General features: G+C 42.2%; 10 protein-coding genes across 10 annotated transcripts; 6 read left to right on the forward strand and 4 right to left on the reverse strand.

Moving 5' to 3' along the window:
• Positions 1-139: 139 nt before the first annotated feature.
• V1516DRAFT_661818 (uncharacterized protein) lies at positions 140-492 on the reverse strand (the record flags this gene model as incomplete). Its single annotated transcript, XM_066920394.1, has 3 exons — positions 140-165; positions 214-294; positions 363-492. The coding sequence occupies 3 exons, from the start codon at positions 490-492 to the stop codon at positions 140-142; spliced, it is 237 nt and encodes a 78-aa protein (XP_066779923.1).
• Positions 493-1776: 1284 nt separating this feature from the next.
• Positions 1777-2694, forward strand: V1516DRAFT_617560 (DHHC palmitoyltransferase-domain-containing protein; the record flags this gene model as incomplete). Its single annotated transcript, XM_066919370.1, has 4 exons — positions 1777-1992; positions 2045-2252; positions 2317-2374; positions 2424-2694. 4 exons carry the CDS (start codon positions 1777-1779, stop codon positions 2692-2694), a joined length of 753 nt encoding a protein of 250 aa, XP_066779924.1.
• Positions 2695-2975: 281 nt separating this feature from the next.
• V1516DRAFT_694139 (HIT-like domain-containing protein) lies at positions 2976-4058 on the forward strand (the record flags this gene model as incomplete). The annotated part of the gene is made up of 4 exons (XM_066923929.1): positions 2976-3101; positions 3154-3225; positions 3280-3619; positions 3679-4058. 4 exons carry the CDS (start codon positions 2976-2978, stop codon positions 4056-4058), a joined length of 918 nt encoding a protein of 305 aa, XP_066779925.1.
• V1516DRAFT_688681 (HAD-like domain-containing protein) lies at positions 4037-5212 on the reverse strand. The gene is made up of 3 exons (XM_066923789.1): positions 4774-5212; positions 4462-4719; positions 4037-4413 (listed from the first exon to the last, which is right to left on the reverse strand). Exons 1-3 carry the CDS (start codon positions 5122-5124, stop codon positions 4102-4104), a joined length of 921 nt encoding a protein of 306 aa, XP_066779926.1. The 5' UTR covers positions 5125-5212; the 3' UTR covers positions 4037-4101.
• On the forward strand, positions 4934-6893 carry V1516DRAFT_645315 (WD40-repeat-containing domain protein). Its single transcript, XM_066920171.1, has 3 exons — positions 4934-5658; positions 5709-5990; positions 6045-6893. Exons 1-3 carry the CDS (start codon positions 5332-5334, stop codon positions 6744-6746), a joined length of 1311 nt encoding a protein of 436 aa, XP_066779927.1. The 5' UTR covers positions 4934-5331; the 3' UTR covers positions 6747-6893.
• Positions 6846-8039, forward strand: V1516DRAFT_53001 (kinetochore Sim4 complex subunit Fta4). The gene is made up of 4 exons (XM_066919164.1): positions 6846-7091; positions 7148-7340; positions 7393-7470; positions 7549-8039. The coding sequence occupies exons 1-4, from the start codon at positions 6944-6946 to the stop codon at positions 7778-7780; spliced, it is 651 nt and encodes a 216-aa protein (XP_066779928.1). The 5' UTR covers positions 6846-6943; the 3' UTR covers positions 7781-8039.
• A 259-nt stretch (positions 8040-8298) lies between these two features.
• V1516DRAFT_619320 (glycoside hydrolase superfamily) lies at positions 8299-9476 on the forward strand (the record flags this gene model as incomplete). Its single annotated transcript, XM_066919453.1, has 2 exons — positions 8299-8579; positions 8633-9476. Coding segments are annotated over 2 exons (1125 nt in total), but the record flags the coding sequence as incomplete, so codon positions are not given.
• A 664-nt stretch (positions 9477-10140) lies between these two features.
• V1516DRAFT_668481 (uncharacterized protein) lies at positions 10141-11065 on the reverse strand. The gene is made up of 2 exons (XM_066921005.1): positions 10884-11065; positions 10141-10829 (listed from the first exon to the last, which is right to left on the reverse strand). Exons 1-2 carry the CDS (start codon positions 11015-11017, stop codon positions 10175-10177), a joined length of 789 nt encoding a protein of 262 aa, XP_066779930.1. The 5' UTR covers positions 11018-11065; the 3' UTR covers positions 10141-10174.
• Positions 11066-11407: 342 nt separating this feature from the next.
• Positions 11408-12707, forward strand: V1516DRAFT_668482 (uncharacterized protein). Its single transcript, XM_066921006.1, has 2 exons — positions 11408-11775; positions 11838-12707. The coding sequence occupies exons 1-2, from the start codon at positions 11532-11534 to the stop codon at positions 12560-12562; spliced, it is 969 nt and encodes a 322-aa protein (XP_066779931.1). The 5' UTR covers positions 11408-11531; the 3' UTR covers positions 12563-12707.
• Positions 12708-12736: 29 nt separating this feature from the next.
• V1516DRAFT_694145 (ubiquitin-conjugating enzyme/RWD-like protein) lies at positions 12737-13372 on the reverse strand (the record flags this gene model as incomplete). The annotated part of the gene is made up of 4 exons (XM_066923930.1): positions 12737-12816; positions 12866-12995; positions 13044-13147; positions 13198-13372. 4 exons carry the CDS (start codon positions 13370-13372, stop codon positions 12737-12739), a joined length of 489 nt encoding a protein of 162 aa, XP_066779932.1.
• Between the last annotated feature and the right edge of the window lie 434 nt (positions 13373-13806).

Raw genomic sequence — 13806 nt, forward strand, 5'->3', positions numbered from 1 at the left:
TATCCATTACTACTGTTCACAGAATGGTCTAGTTCTATGACTCTCAGCCAGGAGACTCTCAGCCAGGACCGCAATACAATATCCTAAAGATATACCTCATATTTACTGACAAAAATAAAATAAACCCTCCTTAACATGATTATGAAAAATGGTTCTCAATCTGGTCTGAAAAGGGTGTTAGTACTGTTATACAGTTTCATCCATTCAACATACCTTTGCCAGTGGCTTTGATGTGCTCAGTTACTCGTCGAGGGCGTGGAAGAGGATATGACTCTGAAGTGCCGCCTGAAATACCTTTATTTGTTAGGATCTATCATCTCATGTTTGTGAAGGTAGTCAGTTTCAGATTGCCAGATACTTACCTAACCAATAACCCATTCCGGCAAAAGTTACAACCATAGTACCAGCGAGAACATAGAGGCCGGGATGACGGCTAGCCTGCGACTTCAGAACTCTTGAAGCATCTCTAGCATTTGCAGCGGCGGAAGGCATTTTGAATATTGATATAATATGGAATAATAATTGTGGAAGATTGCTGTTGGTTGTGATGCGATGCAATTCTCAGTTTATCACTTCAATTGATAGTCGGATCGTAAATAATCTTTGACAGACGGAGAATTTTGTCTGCGGATCCTATAGCTTATATATTACTCGGATGTCCTGGCAAGCCCTTACTCTTCGATCGATCTTGAGCGCATGATCACTTAATTCTTTCGATCCAGGTGGGGTCGACGTCACATGCATAACTTCTATCTTAAGACATTTTCCCTATATTTGTTCCAAGTGAAGTAAATTGTCGACCTATTTAAGCTGGAAAAAGAAAAATCAAACGATCGCCCACCGTTTCTTCTTTCCTGAGCAGTTCCTTGATCAGGAATTACGCTGTTATCTCGTCATAGGGAATGAACAGTCAATAATTGGCTAGCTATGACGGGACCTTTAGCAGAGCCAAACTAGCAACTATGACGGCGTATTTACGGATTTAACGTCTAACTCTTTCCGCTTTCATCTACTCTTTTCTTGAAGATCCTCCAGATTGCATCACTGAAATCTGATCTGCTAACCGCTCGTGTGATATACCTGACGTCATATCTCCACGTGATAAGATTTCCAAATTTTGAATATCGATCGAATTAATGGATGTTTTATCTTATCGATTTTGACAAATATTAAATTTGGATAAGAAGCGATGATTATTATGGTTCAGCTACGCTTTATCTGGGTTGCGAGAGCAATGTATTCAAGATTGCGTCACTTCTGCTAATATCACGTTGAGAGGAAATTTAGTCGAACAGCAGTTGCACAAAATTATAAATCTGTATTTGCTTTCAGTTTTAACCAGATGAGGTTTATCGGACCAAGCAAGTGCTAGGTAACAACAAGAGGAAAGTGTCCAGTCTGAACAAGCGTGATTTGTTCCTGCCATTGCCTGAACTTCACGAAGCAGTAAGCTAGTTTGTGGCTTGACATCTTGATCGATTTCTCTACATATAAATCACGTAGATTATGAGCAAATAAAAGATGAACACTTAAATTTCTAAATCTATCCCGATTAACGCAATTACTGGAGCTTGATCTGAAAATGATAAAGGCATGACTCTGCAAGGTCTATCCTTGCATCATATTGTTCCAGCTCGAGCTGTCTTTCTATTCTTGAAATTGAAGTTCATAGTATAGTTGATCCTGATGCAAACAGCCATGATGGAATAATCCGCTCCAAATTCTCAGAAAAACAGTCAGATCTTAGAGCAATCTTGTACCACTGCAAGTTTCGTCATGGACAGCGACAGAGATATTTACAAACGAAAGTTTGTACGCTTCAGTCCTGCAGTCTGCATTGGAATTATCCAGCTTGCTCTATTTGGACTGTTTTGCGGGTACTGCATACCATGGATAAGTAAAAATATCTCAGTGGCCATACCTACAATCATGTGCTACTTGACGATTCTTAACACGATTTCGCTTTTCAAAATCAGTTTCACTGATCCGGGGGTACTATACTAATTCAAAATCATAGGATTATATTTGCTAATTATCGCGTCAGATGCTACCTCTTGGTACTCACTTTGACTACTCTCTCTTTCCAAGTCTCGACGATGCTGGGAGCCCATGCTATATAATCGGGAGCCCATGCAAACAGTTCTCATCCAAAACGTCGCAAGATTTGGTCCTTGCAATCAAGTTTTGTACAACCTGTCAAATATGGAGAACAGCAAGAGCCAGTCACTGCAAAAAGTGCAACCGCTGTATAGGTAGGCTCAGACTATTGCTTTATGCGAATCTACCACAAATCTAATGAAGGACATACAAATCTAGATCGGCTTGATCACCATTGCATCTGGCTAAATTGCTGTATTGGGCGATGCAATTATCGGTTAGTCGGACTATAAACTTTCCCATAATGTAACTGACTGTTTCTATAGATATTTCATGACATATATTAGTACCGCAGCTGTTCTCGGAGCTCTTGTTAGTGTCTTTAGCCTGCTGAAGGTTTTTAGCGATCCCAGTCACAACTTTTGCTGTGTAAGCTTTCATGCAATCTCCCAGTCAAAAATAGCGTTTGCAGTCGGTGTAATAGCCTCGGTAATCTCGCTCTTTCCCTTTTCGCTATGCATCTTCCACTTCATGCTCATGATGAACGGCGAAACGACTCGAGAATATGTAAGTGCATCCAGACTGCTGCCTGACTAATTTAGCAACAATGCTGACAACGTAGCTTTCGAATTATGAGATGAAAACAAGTAATAGATTTAAACCGTTTGATACCGGAAATATGCTCTACAATATGGCATACATGTATTTCGCTTCTAGAGTAATTGACTGATTTACTAAGTGGAATGGTTTCAGGAGCGAAATTTAAGCGTGCGGCGATCGACCAAGAACTGCGTAGTAGTACCCGTCAACGCTTATTCGTATCCTATATGCGAAAATTCGATAAAATTCATATATTATACAGTCAATTACTAATCTAGATGTCTTTGAATCTTCCAGAATCATTCAAGGAACTACTCAAGTCTAAGTTTGAGTCTGCTGTCGACTCGGGCTCATTGAAATTCACTGAGTCCCATGAGGAGCTGGTTCAAGATGGGGATATAACAGTGAGTAGTTACAGCACAGAGAAACGAATGGATCTGATGGTTTGGAAAATAGTTTAAGGTTAGGATTGCACCAAGCCTGGCGCAGAAGCCAATTTTAAGACAAGATGAGCAGCCAAAGTCAAACGTATGCTTCCAGCGATGCACAATCGATTCATAGTTATACTGACAACCATTGCAGTTTAATCCCTTTCTGAAACCCGAGCCGGATCTTTATTTAGCTCCACTTGGATCAGACTACTCTTTGGTGCTGAACAAGTTTTCCATAGTTCCATACCACTTTCTTTGTATAACGAAGGATTTTAAGCCTCAAAGTTCCCCTCTGTCGGAACGAGACCTTGAAGCAACATGGGAATGCCTAAACACTGCCATTGAAGGTAGTAAGATCCTAGCATTCTACAACTGCGGGAAGCTTTCGGGAGCCAGCCAGGATCATAAGCATATTCAGTTCATTCCGATTCCAGAGTCTGCGCAACTTCTTCCGGACATTGCCTTGACATATGGTCTAGAGCAAAGCAAAGGTTTGTACAAGTTCTCATAGCGGTCAATTCTGAATCATACTAAACTTCTTTTGCGACAGATGCCATTGGTCAATTTCCAGCACGCCATCCAAATGTACCATTCACACATTTCGTGCTTCCGCTACCAAAAGCACCAGTCGGAGAAGATCTTGCAATGATCTTTTCGTCACTACTGGCTCGCACACTTACTGCTTTGCGTAATTACAACCAGTCTAAAATCGCATTCAACTTTGCAATGACTAAAGACTGGATGTTTATTGCCCCACGAACTCAAGAATCGTACGACGATATAGCAATAAATTCCACTGGAATGGTTGGAATGCTATTGGTAAAGTCTGAAGAACAGTTCGAGAAGATCAAGCAATTAGGACCTTTAACACTGACTTCATCTGTGGGCATCCCGAAGGCTGAAATCGATGAAAAACATGAGGATTACTAATCTATTAATATGACAAAATTTTACACGACGAGAGAGTGTAATTTCATTTTTGTAAAAGATTTGTCTGCTCGTCCAAAGAGTAGCCCAATATGTACAAGATGTCCTGTAGAGAAGACGAATTTAATCGTGCGGGTGCATTTTCCTGGACAATTGGCTTGGCGTTGAACGCAACGCCATATCCTGCTGCAGCCATCATTACAAGATCATTTGCACCGTCTCCTACAGCCATCGAATCGCTGAGGTCGATACTTTCGAGTTCCGAAATATGGCGGAGTAGTTTTGCTTTGCGATCTGCGTTTACAATCTCACCTAACACCTTTCCAGTCAAAAACGTTCCATCCTCAGAAACTTCCAACTAGGTTCATCAGTATGTTCATATGGAAGTGAATATTACTATACATACCGTATTAGCGAATGCATAATCAAGACTTAGCTTTTCTTTCAGCCATTCAGCTAGAGGAATAAATCCACCGCTGAGAACGGCCAGCGTATATCCTTCACTTTTCAACACTTTGCATAATTCCTTCGCACCAGGTGTGATCTGTATCTGAGGTTTCAGTAGTTCAAACACATTCGCTGTCACTCCTTGCAGAAGCGAAGCTCGTCTTCGAAGAGACTCGTTGAAATCAATTTTTCCGTTCATTGCTAGCGATGTAATGCTCTACAGTAGAAAGATTTAGTAATTGCAATGTATACCAAACAGGGCTTGACCGACCGAAACTTTGTCCTCAACATCCGCATATGCCGCAATCATATCAATAACCTCCTGTCGAATCAAGGTAGAGTCCATATCAAACACGACCAGTTGTTTTCCCTTTCTATGCCTATCGTCGGGCTGGAGACTGATATCAATTGACTCCTTCAAGCACATTGAATTTACAAAGGATTTCAAACTAGAAAATTCTAGTGAAGTCGGCAAATCAAAATAATAATCTTCTGCCCGGTCAGACAGTATCGATGTCTTGGTAACAGTTATCTGTAAGGTTTCAAGCAGTGCATTCCAAGCCTGCCGCTGATCTGCGGAAATAGCGGTCTTTGCAATCAATGTGGCCACGTATTTCATCATTTAATCCTGTCCAATAGTCTCTATTGCTATTACTCTGCTGGTTCCTTTGAGTCTTCCAAATTTTCAAAAATCTCATGAATCCCAGATCTGTCTGGGTACTTAGGGCATGTCCCCTGAAGCCGCGCCAGATTTTTTCTTCCCAACTAATCTTGATCAAGTTCTCTGACGAGAGCACAAACGATCAGCAGCAATACTGTTTCAGTAACGATGAACGAGGCATACATTCTGTATGGGACTTCAAGTTTAGAAGGATCCAAAGGGGAGGGAACAATAGGAATTACAAAATTGCACACTCGAGGAGCAAATCTGAGGACATTCAAGCAGAGTTTGACCGCCAGCAACAAAATAGCTGTTCATGAGAATTGTATTCTAGCTGCCTTAACTGACAGGCCGATTATTAATATATACGGATTGAAAAAGGAAGCTCCTCTTCAGCGGATTGTCGTCCCAGAAAAATTATCTTGCTTGTGCTTGTCGAGGTCAAAGAAATTATTGGCTGCAGGGACTCCGACTGGCAAACTCATACTCTGGGAGGTGCGTATACTGTTCCTGAGGAGCCGCCTATTTTGGGCTAACTTGACGAGATTACCTCTGGATCATGCTTGATTTATAAGGAGGTTCATTTTGGAGCAATAAACTGTTTAGTGTTTAGCCACGATGATGCCTGTTTGTTTACGGGTGGGACGGACGCCAGAATACATTGCTGGTCCACCTACACTTTATGCTCGATACAAGAGAACTATGAACATCTGAAACCAGTAGCTACAGGCAATCAACATAGTCTATCGATAACTGGAATCTATTGTGGATACGGCTCCATACATGACGCTCGTTTGTATAGCATATCGGACGACGCTTCTCTACGAGTAAGTTGACATTGATGCGTACAATTCAGCCATTCTTACGTTTCATGTATCTAGGTTTGGAACGCCTCAGATTTAACCTTGTACTCTACATTTGTGTTCGAAAAGCCACTCAAATCTCTGGTAGTAGATTCCGCAGAAAGGACAGCGTTTACGGGCAGTAACTCGGGGTTAATTTACAACGTTCCCTTATATCACTCGGTTCAAGAGAGCACGGGAGTTGAGTATACTGGTGGTCTTCAAAAAGTGGTCGATATGTCGCTCGAGGATACAAAAACGTTCCAATGTCATCAAGGTGACGTTCTGGCTCTGGACTTGAGTTATGATGGGACTCAGCTAGTTTCAGGCGGTAATGATGGCTCAGTCATTATTTGGGATATTGCTACTCTTCAGGTGCTCCATAATTTGAAGACAGGAAAAGGCGTAGTTCATTCGACTATGATTTTACAGAATCTTCCACAAGACACCTTCTATCCTCTAGAATCGTTGAAATTTACGTCTGGCTCCGATATGTCCAGTAGTCACAACTGCTGGCTCACAATACCGGCTAGCGTAGATTCAGAAACCGAGCATTTTTCTCTTGGATCTTTAGAAGAACCAACAATGATTCAATCACCGTCAAGTCCTCCAATAGAAGATTCTTCTAGAGCAGATAGGCTGAAAATACTAGAACTAGAGCAAAAAATCTCCAGTATGAGTGAAGCCTATAATAAATTATGGGCTTCGTTTGGCGAAATAGCTGGTAATGAGTCGGACTAGGATTTTGTATGATTAATTAATTAATGATATTACTGAAAAGACACATTGATTTCCGTTCAATCGGTTACGAAAAGGATTACAATATTGAGGGTTATAATCCAATTGCTGATATGTCCCAGTCAAACAACTAACGATATCAAGTGACATGACTATAAAACAAATTGGAGAAAGAGTCATAACAATAGTAACCAACCAAGATGGCACAATCAATATATGATCAGAAACGAGCGTTCATAGAGTCGCAGATTCGACTTTTGGCTGTACCCTTGCGACCGTCAGCAGAATGGGAGACTCAATTCAAAGAGACAGCAGGCAAGAGTTTTCTTGAACGAGCGATACGGAAGGGTGCGTTCTACAGAATGATACTTCAAAATTGATAATTGTATTAAAAATTAATCTAGTTCAGCATACTCAGCGTAAACAAATGAGACAGATTTTTTCAATTCAGGCCATCAATCACGTAGCTCTACAGCTCAATCAGCTATATCGCGAACGCGTACGGGCGGCTACCACGAGCGATTCTGCCGTAGCATTTGTCGCCGGCGATGAGCGTCAGGCGATTCTCCGAAACGAAAGAGATCTCGTGGATCCTGAGTGTGTATTTCCATGACTCAGCAATTAGTTATGAAATTTACTAATATTCCAGCACAATCGAGCAATTACCTGAGACATGGGAGGAACTTTCTGGCAGCTCCCAGGCCGAAAATGCGGACGATCTAGAGAGGTATGTTATCTACGAAATTAACAGCACCATATATACGCATCTACTCAAGCTAGACATATTTTAACCTCCGCGAAATAGATATTTGTTGCTGAGAGATCAGCTACTGACGCTCGCATCAGCCTTACGCGCTTCACGTCGTCGCGCGGCTCAATTGGACGAACTCCACCGACTAGTCGAACAGTTTCGAGATCCCGTGAGCAACGTCCAGCCAAATCTAATTTCACGCGACGGAGCCATAGAAAGGGAACTGACCAGAATGCGCGTTCTTCTCGCACGGCTGGCGGCGCGTCGAGAATTGCAGGACAAGTAGGAGTCGCACTATTTCAGTGGCTCTAGCTGACCTGCCAATTTCATGGAATCCAATAATTGGATCATTTCGCTGCTGAACCTTAGCTAATCGAACGCGTTATTTAGCTGTTAATGCGTTAATAGCAACCAGTATTCCAAGAGAAGGGGCGCAGGAGCCAGGGGAATAAGTTTGCAAGAATTTATCGCGGGAACTGCAAAAACAGATTTTGTTCTCTTCCCCCTTTCCCCCTTGTATGCGCCTGCGGCGGTGGCTTGAGACGTTTTGAAGCGGATCAAAAGTTCGCGATCCACGTTTCGAAATTGTTCCTGGCTACAATTGGAATGAGGACCAGGACCATCCCCCTTGCACTACCCTGGGCTAGACAGACGCTACAGGAAGTCATACCTATTCATAGATTTTTGGTGATTTAGTTATTAGTCGACTTGATTCTCTCGACGACTTAATATCGCAAAATGAGTTGAACTGCAAGAATAAGCTGTGAATGTTGTACGATTGTCTTCCCAGTTGGTACAATTGAAATGGGTCTTCAGCTTTATTTTTTATCAATTCTAGTACTATGCTTACGACTAGCAACAGCTTATGATTCAGGTTCAAGCAATAATGTTGCCGTGTATTGGGGACAAGCATCAGCAGGCTCTCAGGAACGATTGTCTTCCTATTGTCAAGATTCGGTCGATATTGTCATATTGGCCTTTCTGACCACCTTTTTCTCAAGTGACGATCTGCCTGAAATCAATTTTGCAAGTGCATGTTCGGACACGTTTTCAGGAACATCACTGCTTGAGTGTGATACAATTGCGTAAGTCATTGATACTACCTGTATTTGACCAATCTGAAACTGATTAAATCTAGTGAGGACATCAAAACATGTCAATCTGCTGGTAAAAAAGTATTGCTTTCCTTAGGAGGTGCTTCCGGTTCATATGGCTTCACCGGTGATGATCAGGCTATCGAATTTGCTGACACATTATGGAGCATCTTTGGTGCAGGTAGCGGTGCAGAATATCGACCATTTGGAGATGCAATAGTTGATGGATTTGACCTGGACATTGAAAATGGCAATTCAGTCGGTTACGCAGCGTTTGCCACGCAGATGCGAAATAACTACAATGGTGGTGACTATTATCTTTCCGCAGCTCCTCAATGCCCATTTCCTGATGCTAGTATTGGAGATGCATTAGATAATGCTTGGTTTGATTTTGTATTTATCCAATTTTATAACAACTATTGCGCGGTGACGGCCCCCGATCAATTCAATTACGATTCCGACTGGATGGGATGGTTGTCGGGAACTTCTCTGAACAGGGACGCCAAGCTCTTCGTAGGTGTTCCGGGAAGTTCAAGTGCTGCTGGTTCAGGCTATGCTACGCCGTCGGAATTGCAGACAGTTGTTTCGGCTATCTCAGATAAGTCAGCATTGGGAGGAGTAATGATTTGGGATGCGAGTCAGTGTACGCAAAACATGATCGATGGCGCCTCGTTTGTTTCTGCCGTCAAGGACATGTTGTCAGATATTGACTCGACTGCTGCAACCAGTTCTGTATCTAGTTCGGTGGAAAGCGTTACGTCGAGTTCTGCATCGACCAGTTTATTCATACCGGTTGAAACTTCTCTTGCTCAGGTGATGTCGGTCTCAGATATGGCACTCAAATCCTCCCTAGCTGCTGTAGATCTCTATGCTGTTTCGGAAGTAACCTTGAGCTCCACGACAGCGATACCCTCCGTGACACCTTCGCCTTCACCCACTGACAGTGAAACTATATCTGAGGACCAAACAAGCACAACGATTATGATGCTTTCATCGACCCAGACTGTGACATCGTATGTCACGTATACCATCAGTGCGTCTTCGATCGAGTCAAACTCATTTACAATCTCTTCCGATCCCACTAATTCTGCACCTACTGGAACAGCGACAATTTCCGTATCGTCGAACTCATCTAGCCTAGCGAGCTGTGTATCCTTGACTGGAACTGAACTTGCTAGCTGTTTGAACACCGCGTATCAGTCAGTCTCAGCGTCCGAATCATGCTCGGAGGGAGAAATCGGATGTATTGGTTCCTTGTATGCTCAATGTGCTTACGGTTCATGGGTTACTTTCAGTTGTGGAACAGGAACTACTTGTGTGGCATTACCTAATGGCGATGGTGCTACAACTGTCAGCATTGTGTGTGATACGCCTAGTGATATTTCGCGAATATTTGGATCTGCGACGAAGAAAGTGCGTCGTGGTGTGGGAAGCAAAGCAAGAAGACATCATCGGCATCATGCGCATCCAGCGCAACAACAATGATATATTATGTTTATGGTTATGACAAGGATTGGATTTACGACTTATGATATTAAACGATATAATGAAATGATATTACTGCAGCAATTTATTCCAAAAGTTATTTACAGACTTAAATAGTATCCGTAGACCATACTTCGAATATCTTTTGATCCTTCATCTTCTATAAACATGGGCCACCATTTTTCTTCAAACAATTTTTCGACCTTAAATCCCATTTTCTTTGCATCGTCAAAGAACTGAAAATCTCGGTGGACGAGCCGAGCACGGTGAGGAGTGAAGACGACAAACACTTTTGCGTCTTTGTTGGACCGAGAAAGTGTGTTCCAGCACGTCTTCAACAGTTTTGCATGCTCAGAGTGATTAAATACGACATCGGATAGAATTAGTAAATCGAACCCATCGCTGCTTTCTGCTCCACCAAGAAGGTTTTTGAGAGGAGCAACGTCAGCTCCCCAAACATATCCTTCAACCTCGAAAACGGTTTTATCAATTCCGTCGACGTGATCCACATTGTACTTGATGTTATCAATGAGCTCAAATTCAGGATAATCCGTCACGACTACTCGGCGAGCTTTGTGTATTCCCGCGATAAACGAGGGTAATGCTGCACCTGCGCCTAGCTCAAGAACAGTTTTACCAGCTAGTAAACTCTCACCGTGCTGGTCGAGATAGTTAGCCGTCACTTTGCTTGCATTCCAAAGAAGATGACCCCAAAGCGGAGACTTGCCGACTAATTTCAGCTTTATACTTGAGGGTCTAATCATCGAAAGTTAATAAGGTGTGAAGGATCCAGAAGTCGTCGCAACTTACTCGCCTGCCTTAACAAATTCGGGCTTACGCTCATATGTATCAAATGTGTCTGGTGCCGGTGGTTTGTAGAAATCTTCCGGTTCATCGAACAGCCCAGCACTGTCTTCGAGAGCTAGTTCGTCATCACTGCTCATTGTGATAACGTCTGACGACAGAATGGCAAATCGAAATAATTTTAAATGCTGTGCATCAATCAGATACTATGCCCTTTGGGAGATCGTCAGGTTTTCTCTCCCTCAAAGTTCACACACTCCATGGAACAAGATATGCAGAGTATTACTACTCTGATCTATGACTGATAGTACAATTGAATTTAGCATTTATTTTTTTCTTCATTCTTATTTAATTTCATAGAAGCTAGGTTGTGTATTTAATCGCTTCTAAATGTATTAGTTCTGTATACCTAATTTCTACAATAATCAAACTTCTGTACTTCTGACTAATCTGGTTGAAGGACTAAGGTACTAGTCAAGACTTGCCCCAACCACAACCACAATATACGCAATTTCTATTTCTCACAAACCAACCCTCATCTTTTTTACTTCCTGCCAACTTTGAAATAATTAAAAGAACCGGCTTTGCTTAGTCTCATTCCTGCAATCGATTTGGCCGATTTGGAACTACACGGGCCTGAATCAGCATTACACAATGGTTTCAGGTGCCGTACTTCGAGCTGTTGCTGGACGGCCAATGGTGACCATCTTTGTTCCGACAACACCTGTCCAGCGAGCAGCATCCAAAGTTTTTTTCACGCCGAGTGGATATCTGTTATCTCGTCGTTACTCGTCCTCCTTATATTCGTGGCCGTCACGAGGAAGAAGGCCTCCGAAAAAAGCGTTATCGGCCTACAAAAACGAGGCTGGAGTGCAATATAATTCTCCGGAATTGAAAGGTATGTGCTTTGTCGCTTGAGCATAAATGATCTGTCTGAATATTCACGCAAATTATTTTCAGATGTTGCTTGCGAGATGTTTTTTTCGGGTAATAAACCTTTGCTTGGTTTTCATGGAACATCAAGGGTCGCAGCTCTTAATCATGGTGTCCAGCCGTCGGTCGACATTACTTACAAGGCGGATGCTTTTGATGACGCTGAGCATTACTCTTTCGACACAGATGCTTTTGCATATCCACTGGGTACTATGTCTGCCAGTGGGAAGGTGCTCGACCCTGTGATGCGCTCGCTTTCGCCTAATATTCTGGTCGAATTGCGTGGTAATCGGCCACCAACTTTACCTGGTGCTGTGCCGTCAAGTAAATCTGCGATTTCGGATGGAGCCATGAGCATAATCGAATCAAAGTTTGATGCTGCTGCCAGGGGGGTTATTTACGATGTCGATCCTACAGCTGATATCTTGGAATCGATGGATCTATTTTCAACTTTGAAATGTTGTGCTATGATGGACCCGGACATGAGGGGCATCAAGGAGTTAAAGAGCCGTCTTGACGAGAAGGGTGTTCATTCGTTTGTCATCATCGACGAAACATCAAAAGCTCCAGAGGAGTTGCTAGAAGAACGGACTACTTCTCAGAGTACTTTTCGCAATGGGCTTGGCCACAAGCTGAAGGACAGAATGGAAATGACCAGTGTCGTTCGAAAGCGAAGGTTAAAAATGAAAAAGCATAAACTGAGAAAGAGGAGACGAGCTCAGCGTGCTCTTAAGCGCAAGCTTGGCCATTGAAGTTTGTATTTATCTGTCTTGTTCTAGTTGTATATAATCTCTTGACTCTATGCATATATGTACGTTGATTAAGGTGTATCATCATTGCACTTTCAATTTGATATTTTGTATTAATTTATAAATTCATAGAATACCAACGCCTAAATAAGGATGCACAAATCTATCAGCAATACTCTATTGCATAGCGTATTTCTCTGTAAAATAGCGAATCAAGCTCTCCTTTGCCTCGTTATCTTCCAATCTCATTACATTTGCTAAAATTTGATCAGCTCGAAGAATCCATCGACATATATTCCGACCTACCAATATCAATATTCAGCGGACTATCTGGAGCTGGACTGTTGAGCAGAGCTACGATTGCTAGACAGGAAGATTGTAGAGTCCATGCCGCTGTCCATTGAGTTTTTAAAATATCCAAACATATTTCTCCAGTCTTTCCAATCTCAGCAATGATACAAAATATTTCAAATCTAATAATTACCTTGAAATGGATGTTTGGATGACAAATAGGTGTAAGAAATTTAATCTCCGGAGGATGAATAGGATACGATACTGGTATCCGGAGCTCTATTTTCCATGTTCCGCCTGTCCATCTGTCAACGATTTGTATTATATTAAAGCTATAAGCATCATACCTTCATAGGGAGTACCGGAACTTCCTCTGATCTCGCCAGCCCAGTAGAATAAGTCATCTTGATCCACAGGAGCTATACTAATTAAGTCCTCGGATGACTCGGAACTCAAGGAATTGTCGGCTTTCTGTCCACTTTTGTATTCTTTCAGAAGTCTTCTTGTTGATGGTAACGACATTTTGTAATCCTTTCTGATTTATTTCTGGTAGTGCTTCTCGCAAGACTTGCAGGTCGAGTTCGGTAACGAACAAATCACTATCAACGAACTTAGACGCTGGCGGATCCCAAGCTGTGGCTCCAAGTAGCTACGAGCCGCGCCAAAAGCTGGGGAAACTCAGGTAGATAGTTTTAAATTCGCTTCCGACCTTGCACTAAAATACCATGAGCACTATATAGTAATAATTCGGAAAGTATATCCGATTGAGAGAAGACTACTAGTCTTTCTGACATGATTGCCGAAAATGGAACTCCGTAACTCTGAATTGAAATGATCGTCGCCATATTGTGCAGACGATCTTCTTAGCCTGCCTAAAACTGATTCAGATCATTTCTTTGTTTAACTGCTATTCTTTGCCAAAAGTGAGGACTTCAAATTCGTCTACCGAGAGTTTA

This window comes from Lipomyces oligophaga (genome assembly GCF_038497815.1).
Source record: "Lipomyces oligophaga strain CBS 7107 unplaced genomic scaffold V1516scaffold_1, whole genome shotgun sequence".
Lineage (NCBI taxonomy): Eukaryota > Fungi > Ascomycota > Lipomycetes > Lipomycetales > Lipomycetaceae > Lipomyces > [Lipomyces] oligophaga.

Bases quoted from the DNA above. Each gene is read 5' to 3' on its own strand.
- V1516DRAFT_688681 (XM_066923789.1), bottom strand. From the start codon at position 5,124: ATGATGAAATACGTGGCCACATTGATTGCAAAGACCGCTATTTCCGCA. The intron at 4,720-4,773 runs GTCGGTCAAGCC...TTTCTACTGTAG, and splicing joins ATGTTGAGGACAAAGTTTCG to AGCATTACATCGCTAGCAAT. The intron at 4,414-4,461 runs GTATGTATAGTA...TGATGAACCTAG, and splicing joins ATTATGCATTCGCTAATACG to TTGGAAGTTTCTGAGGATGG.
- V1516DRAFT_645315 (XM_066920171.1), top strand. From the start codon at position 5,332: ATGAACGAGGCATACATTCTGTATGGGACTTCAAGTTTAGAAGGATCC. The intron at 5,659-5,708 runs GTGCGTATACTG...TAACTTGACGAG, and splicing joins GCAAACTCATACTCTGGGAG to ATTACCTCTGGATCATGCTT. The intron at 5,991-6,044 runs GTAAGTTGACAT...TCATGTATCTAG, and splicing joins CGGACGACGCTTCTCTACGA to GTTTGGAACGCCTCAGATTT.
- V1516DRAFT_53001 (XM_066919164.1), top strand. From the start codon at position 6,944: ATGGCACAATCAATATATGATCAGAAACGAGCGTTCATAGAGTCGCAG. The intron at 7,092-7,147 runs GTGCGTTCTACA...AAATTAATCTAG, and splicing joins TGAACGAGCGATACGGAAGG to TTCAGCATACTCAGCGTAAA. The intron at 7,341-7,392 runs GTGTGTATTTCC...CTAATATTCCAG, and splicing joins AGAGATCTCGTGGATCCTGA to CACAATCGAGCAATTACCTG.
- V1516DRAFT_668481 (XM_066921005.1), bottom strand. From the start codon at position 11,017: ATGAGCAGTGATGACGAACTAGCTCTCGAAGACAGTGCTGGGCTGTTC. The intron at 10,830-10,883 runs GTAAGTTGCGAC...TTCGATGATTAG, and splicing joins GAATTTGTTAAGGCAGGCGA to ACCCTCAAGTATAAAGCTGA.
- V1516DRAFT_668482 (XM_066921006.1), top strand. From the start codon at position 11,532: ATGGTTTCAGGTGCCGTACTTCGAGCTGTTGCTGGACGGCCAATGGTG. The intron at 11,776-11,837 runs GTATGTGCTTTG...AATTATTTTCAG, and splicing joins TAATTCTCCGGAATTGAAAG to ATGTTGCTTGCGAGATGTTT.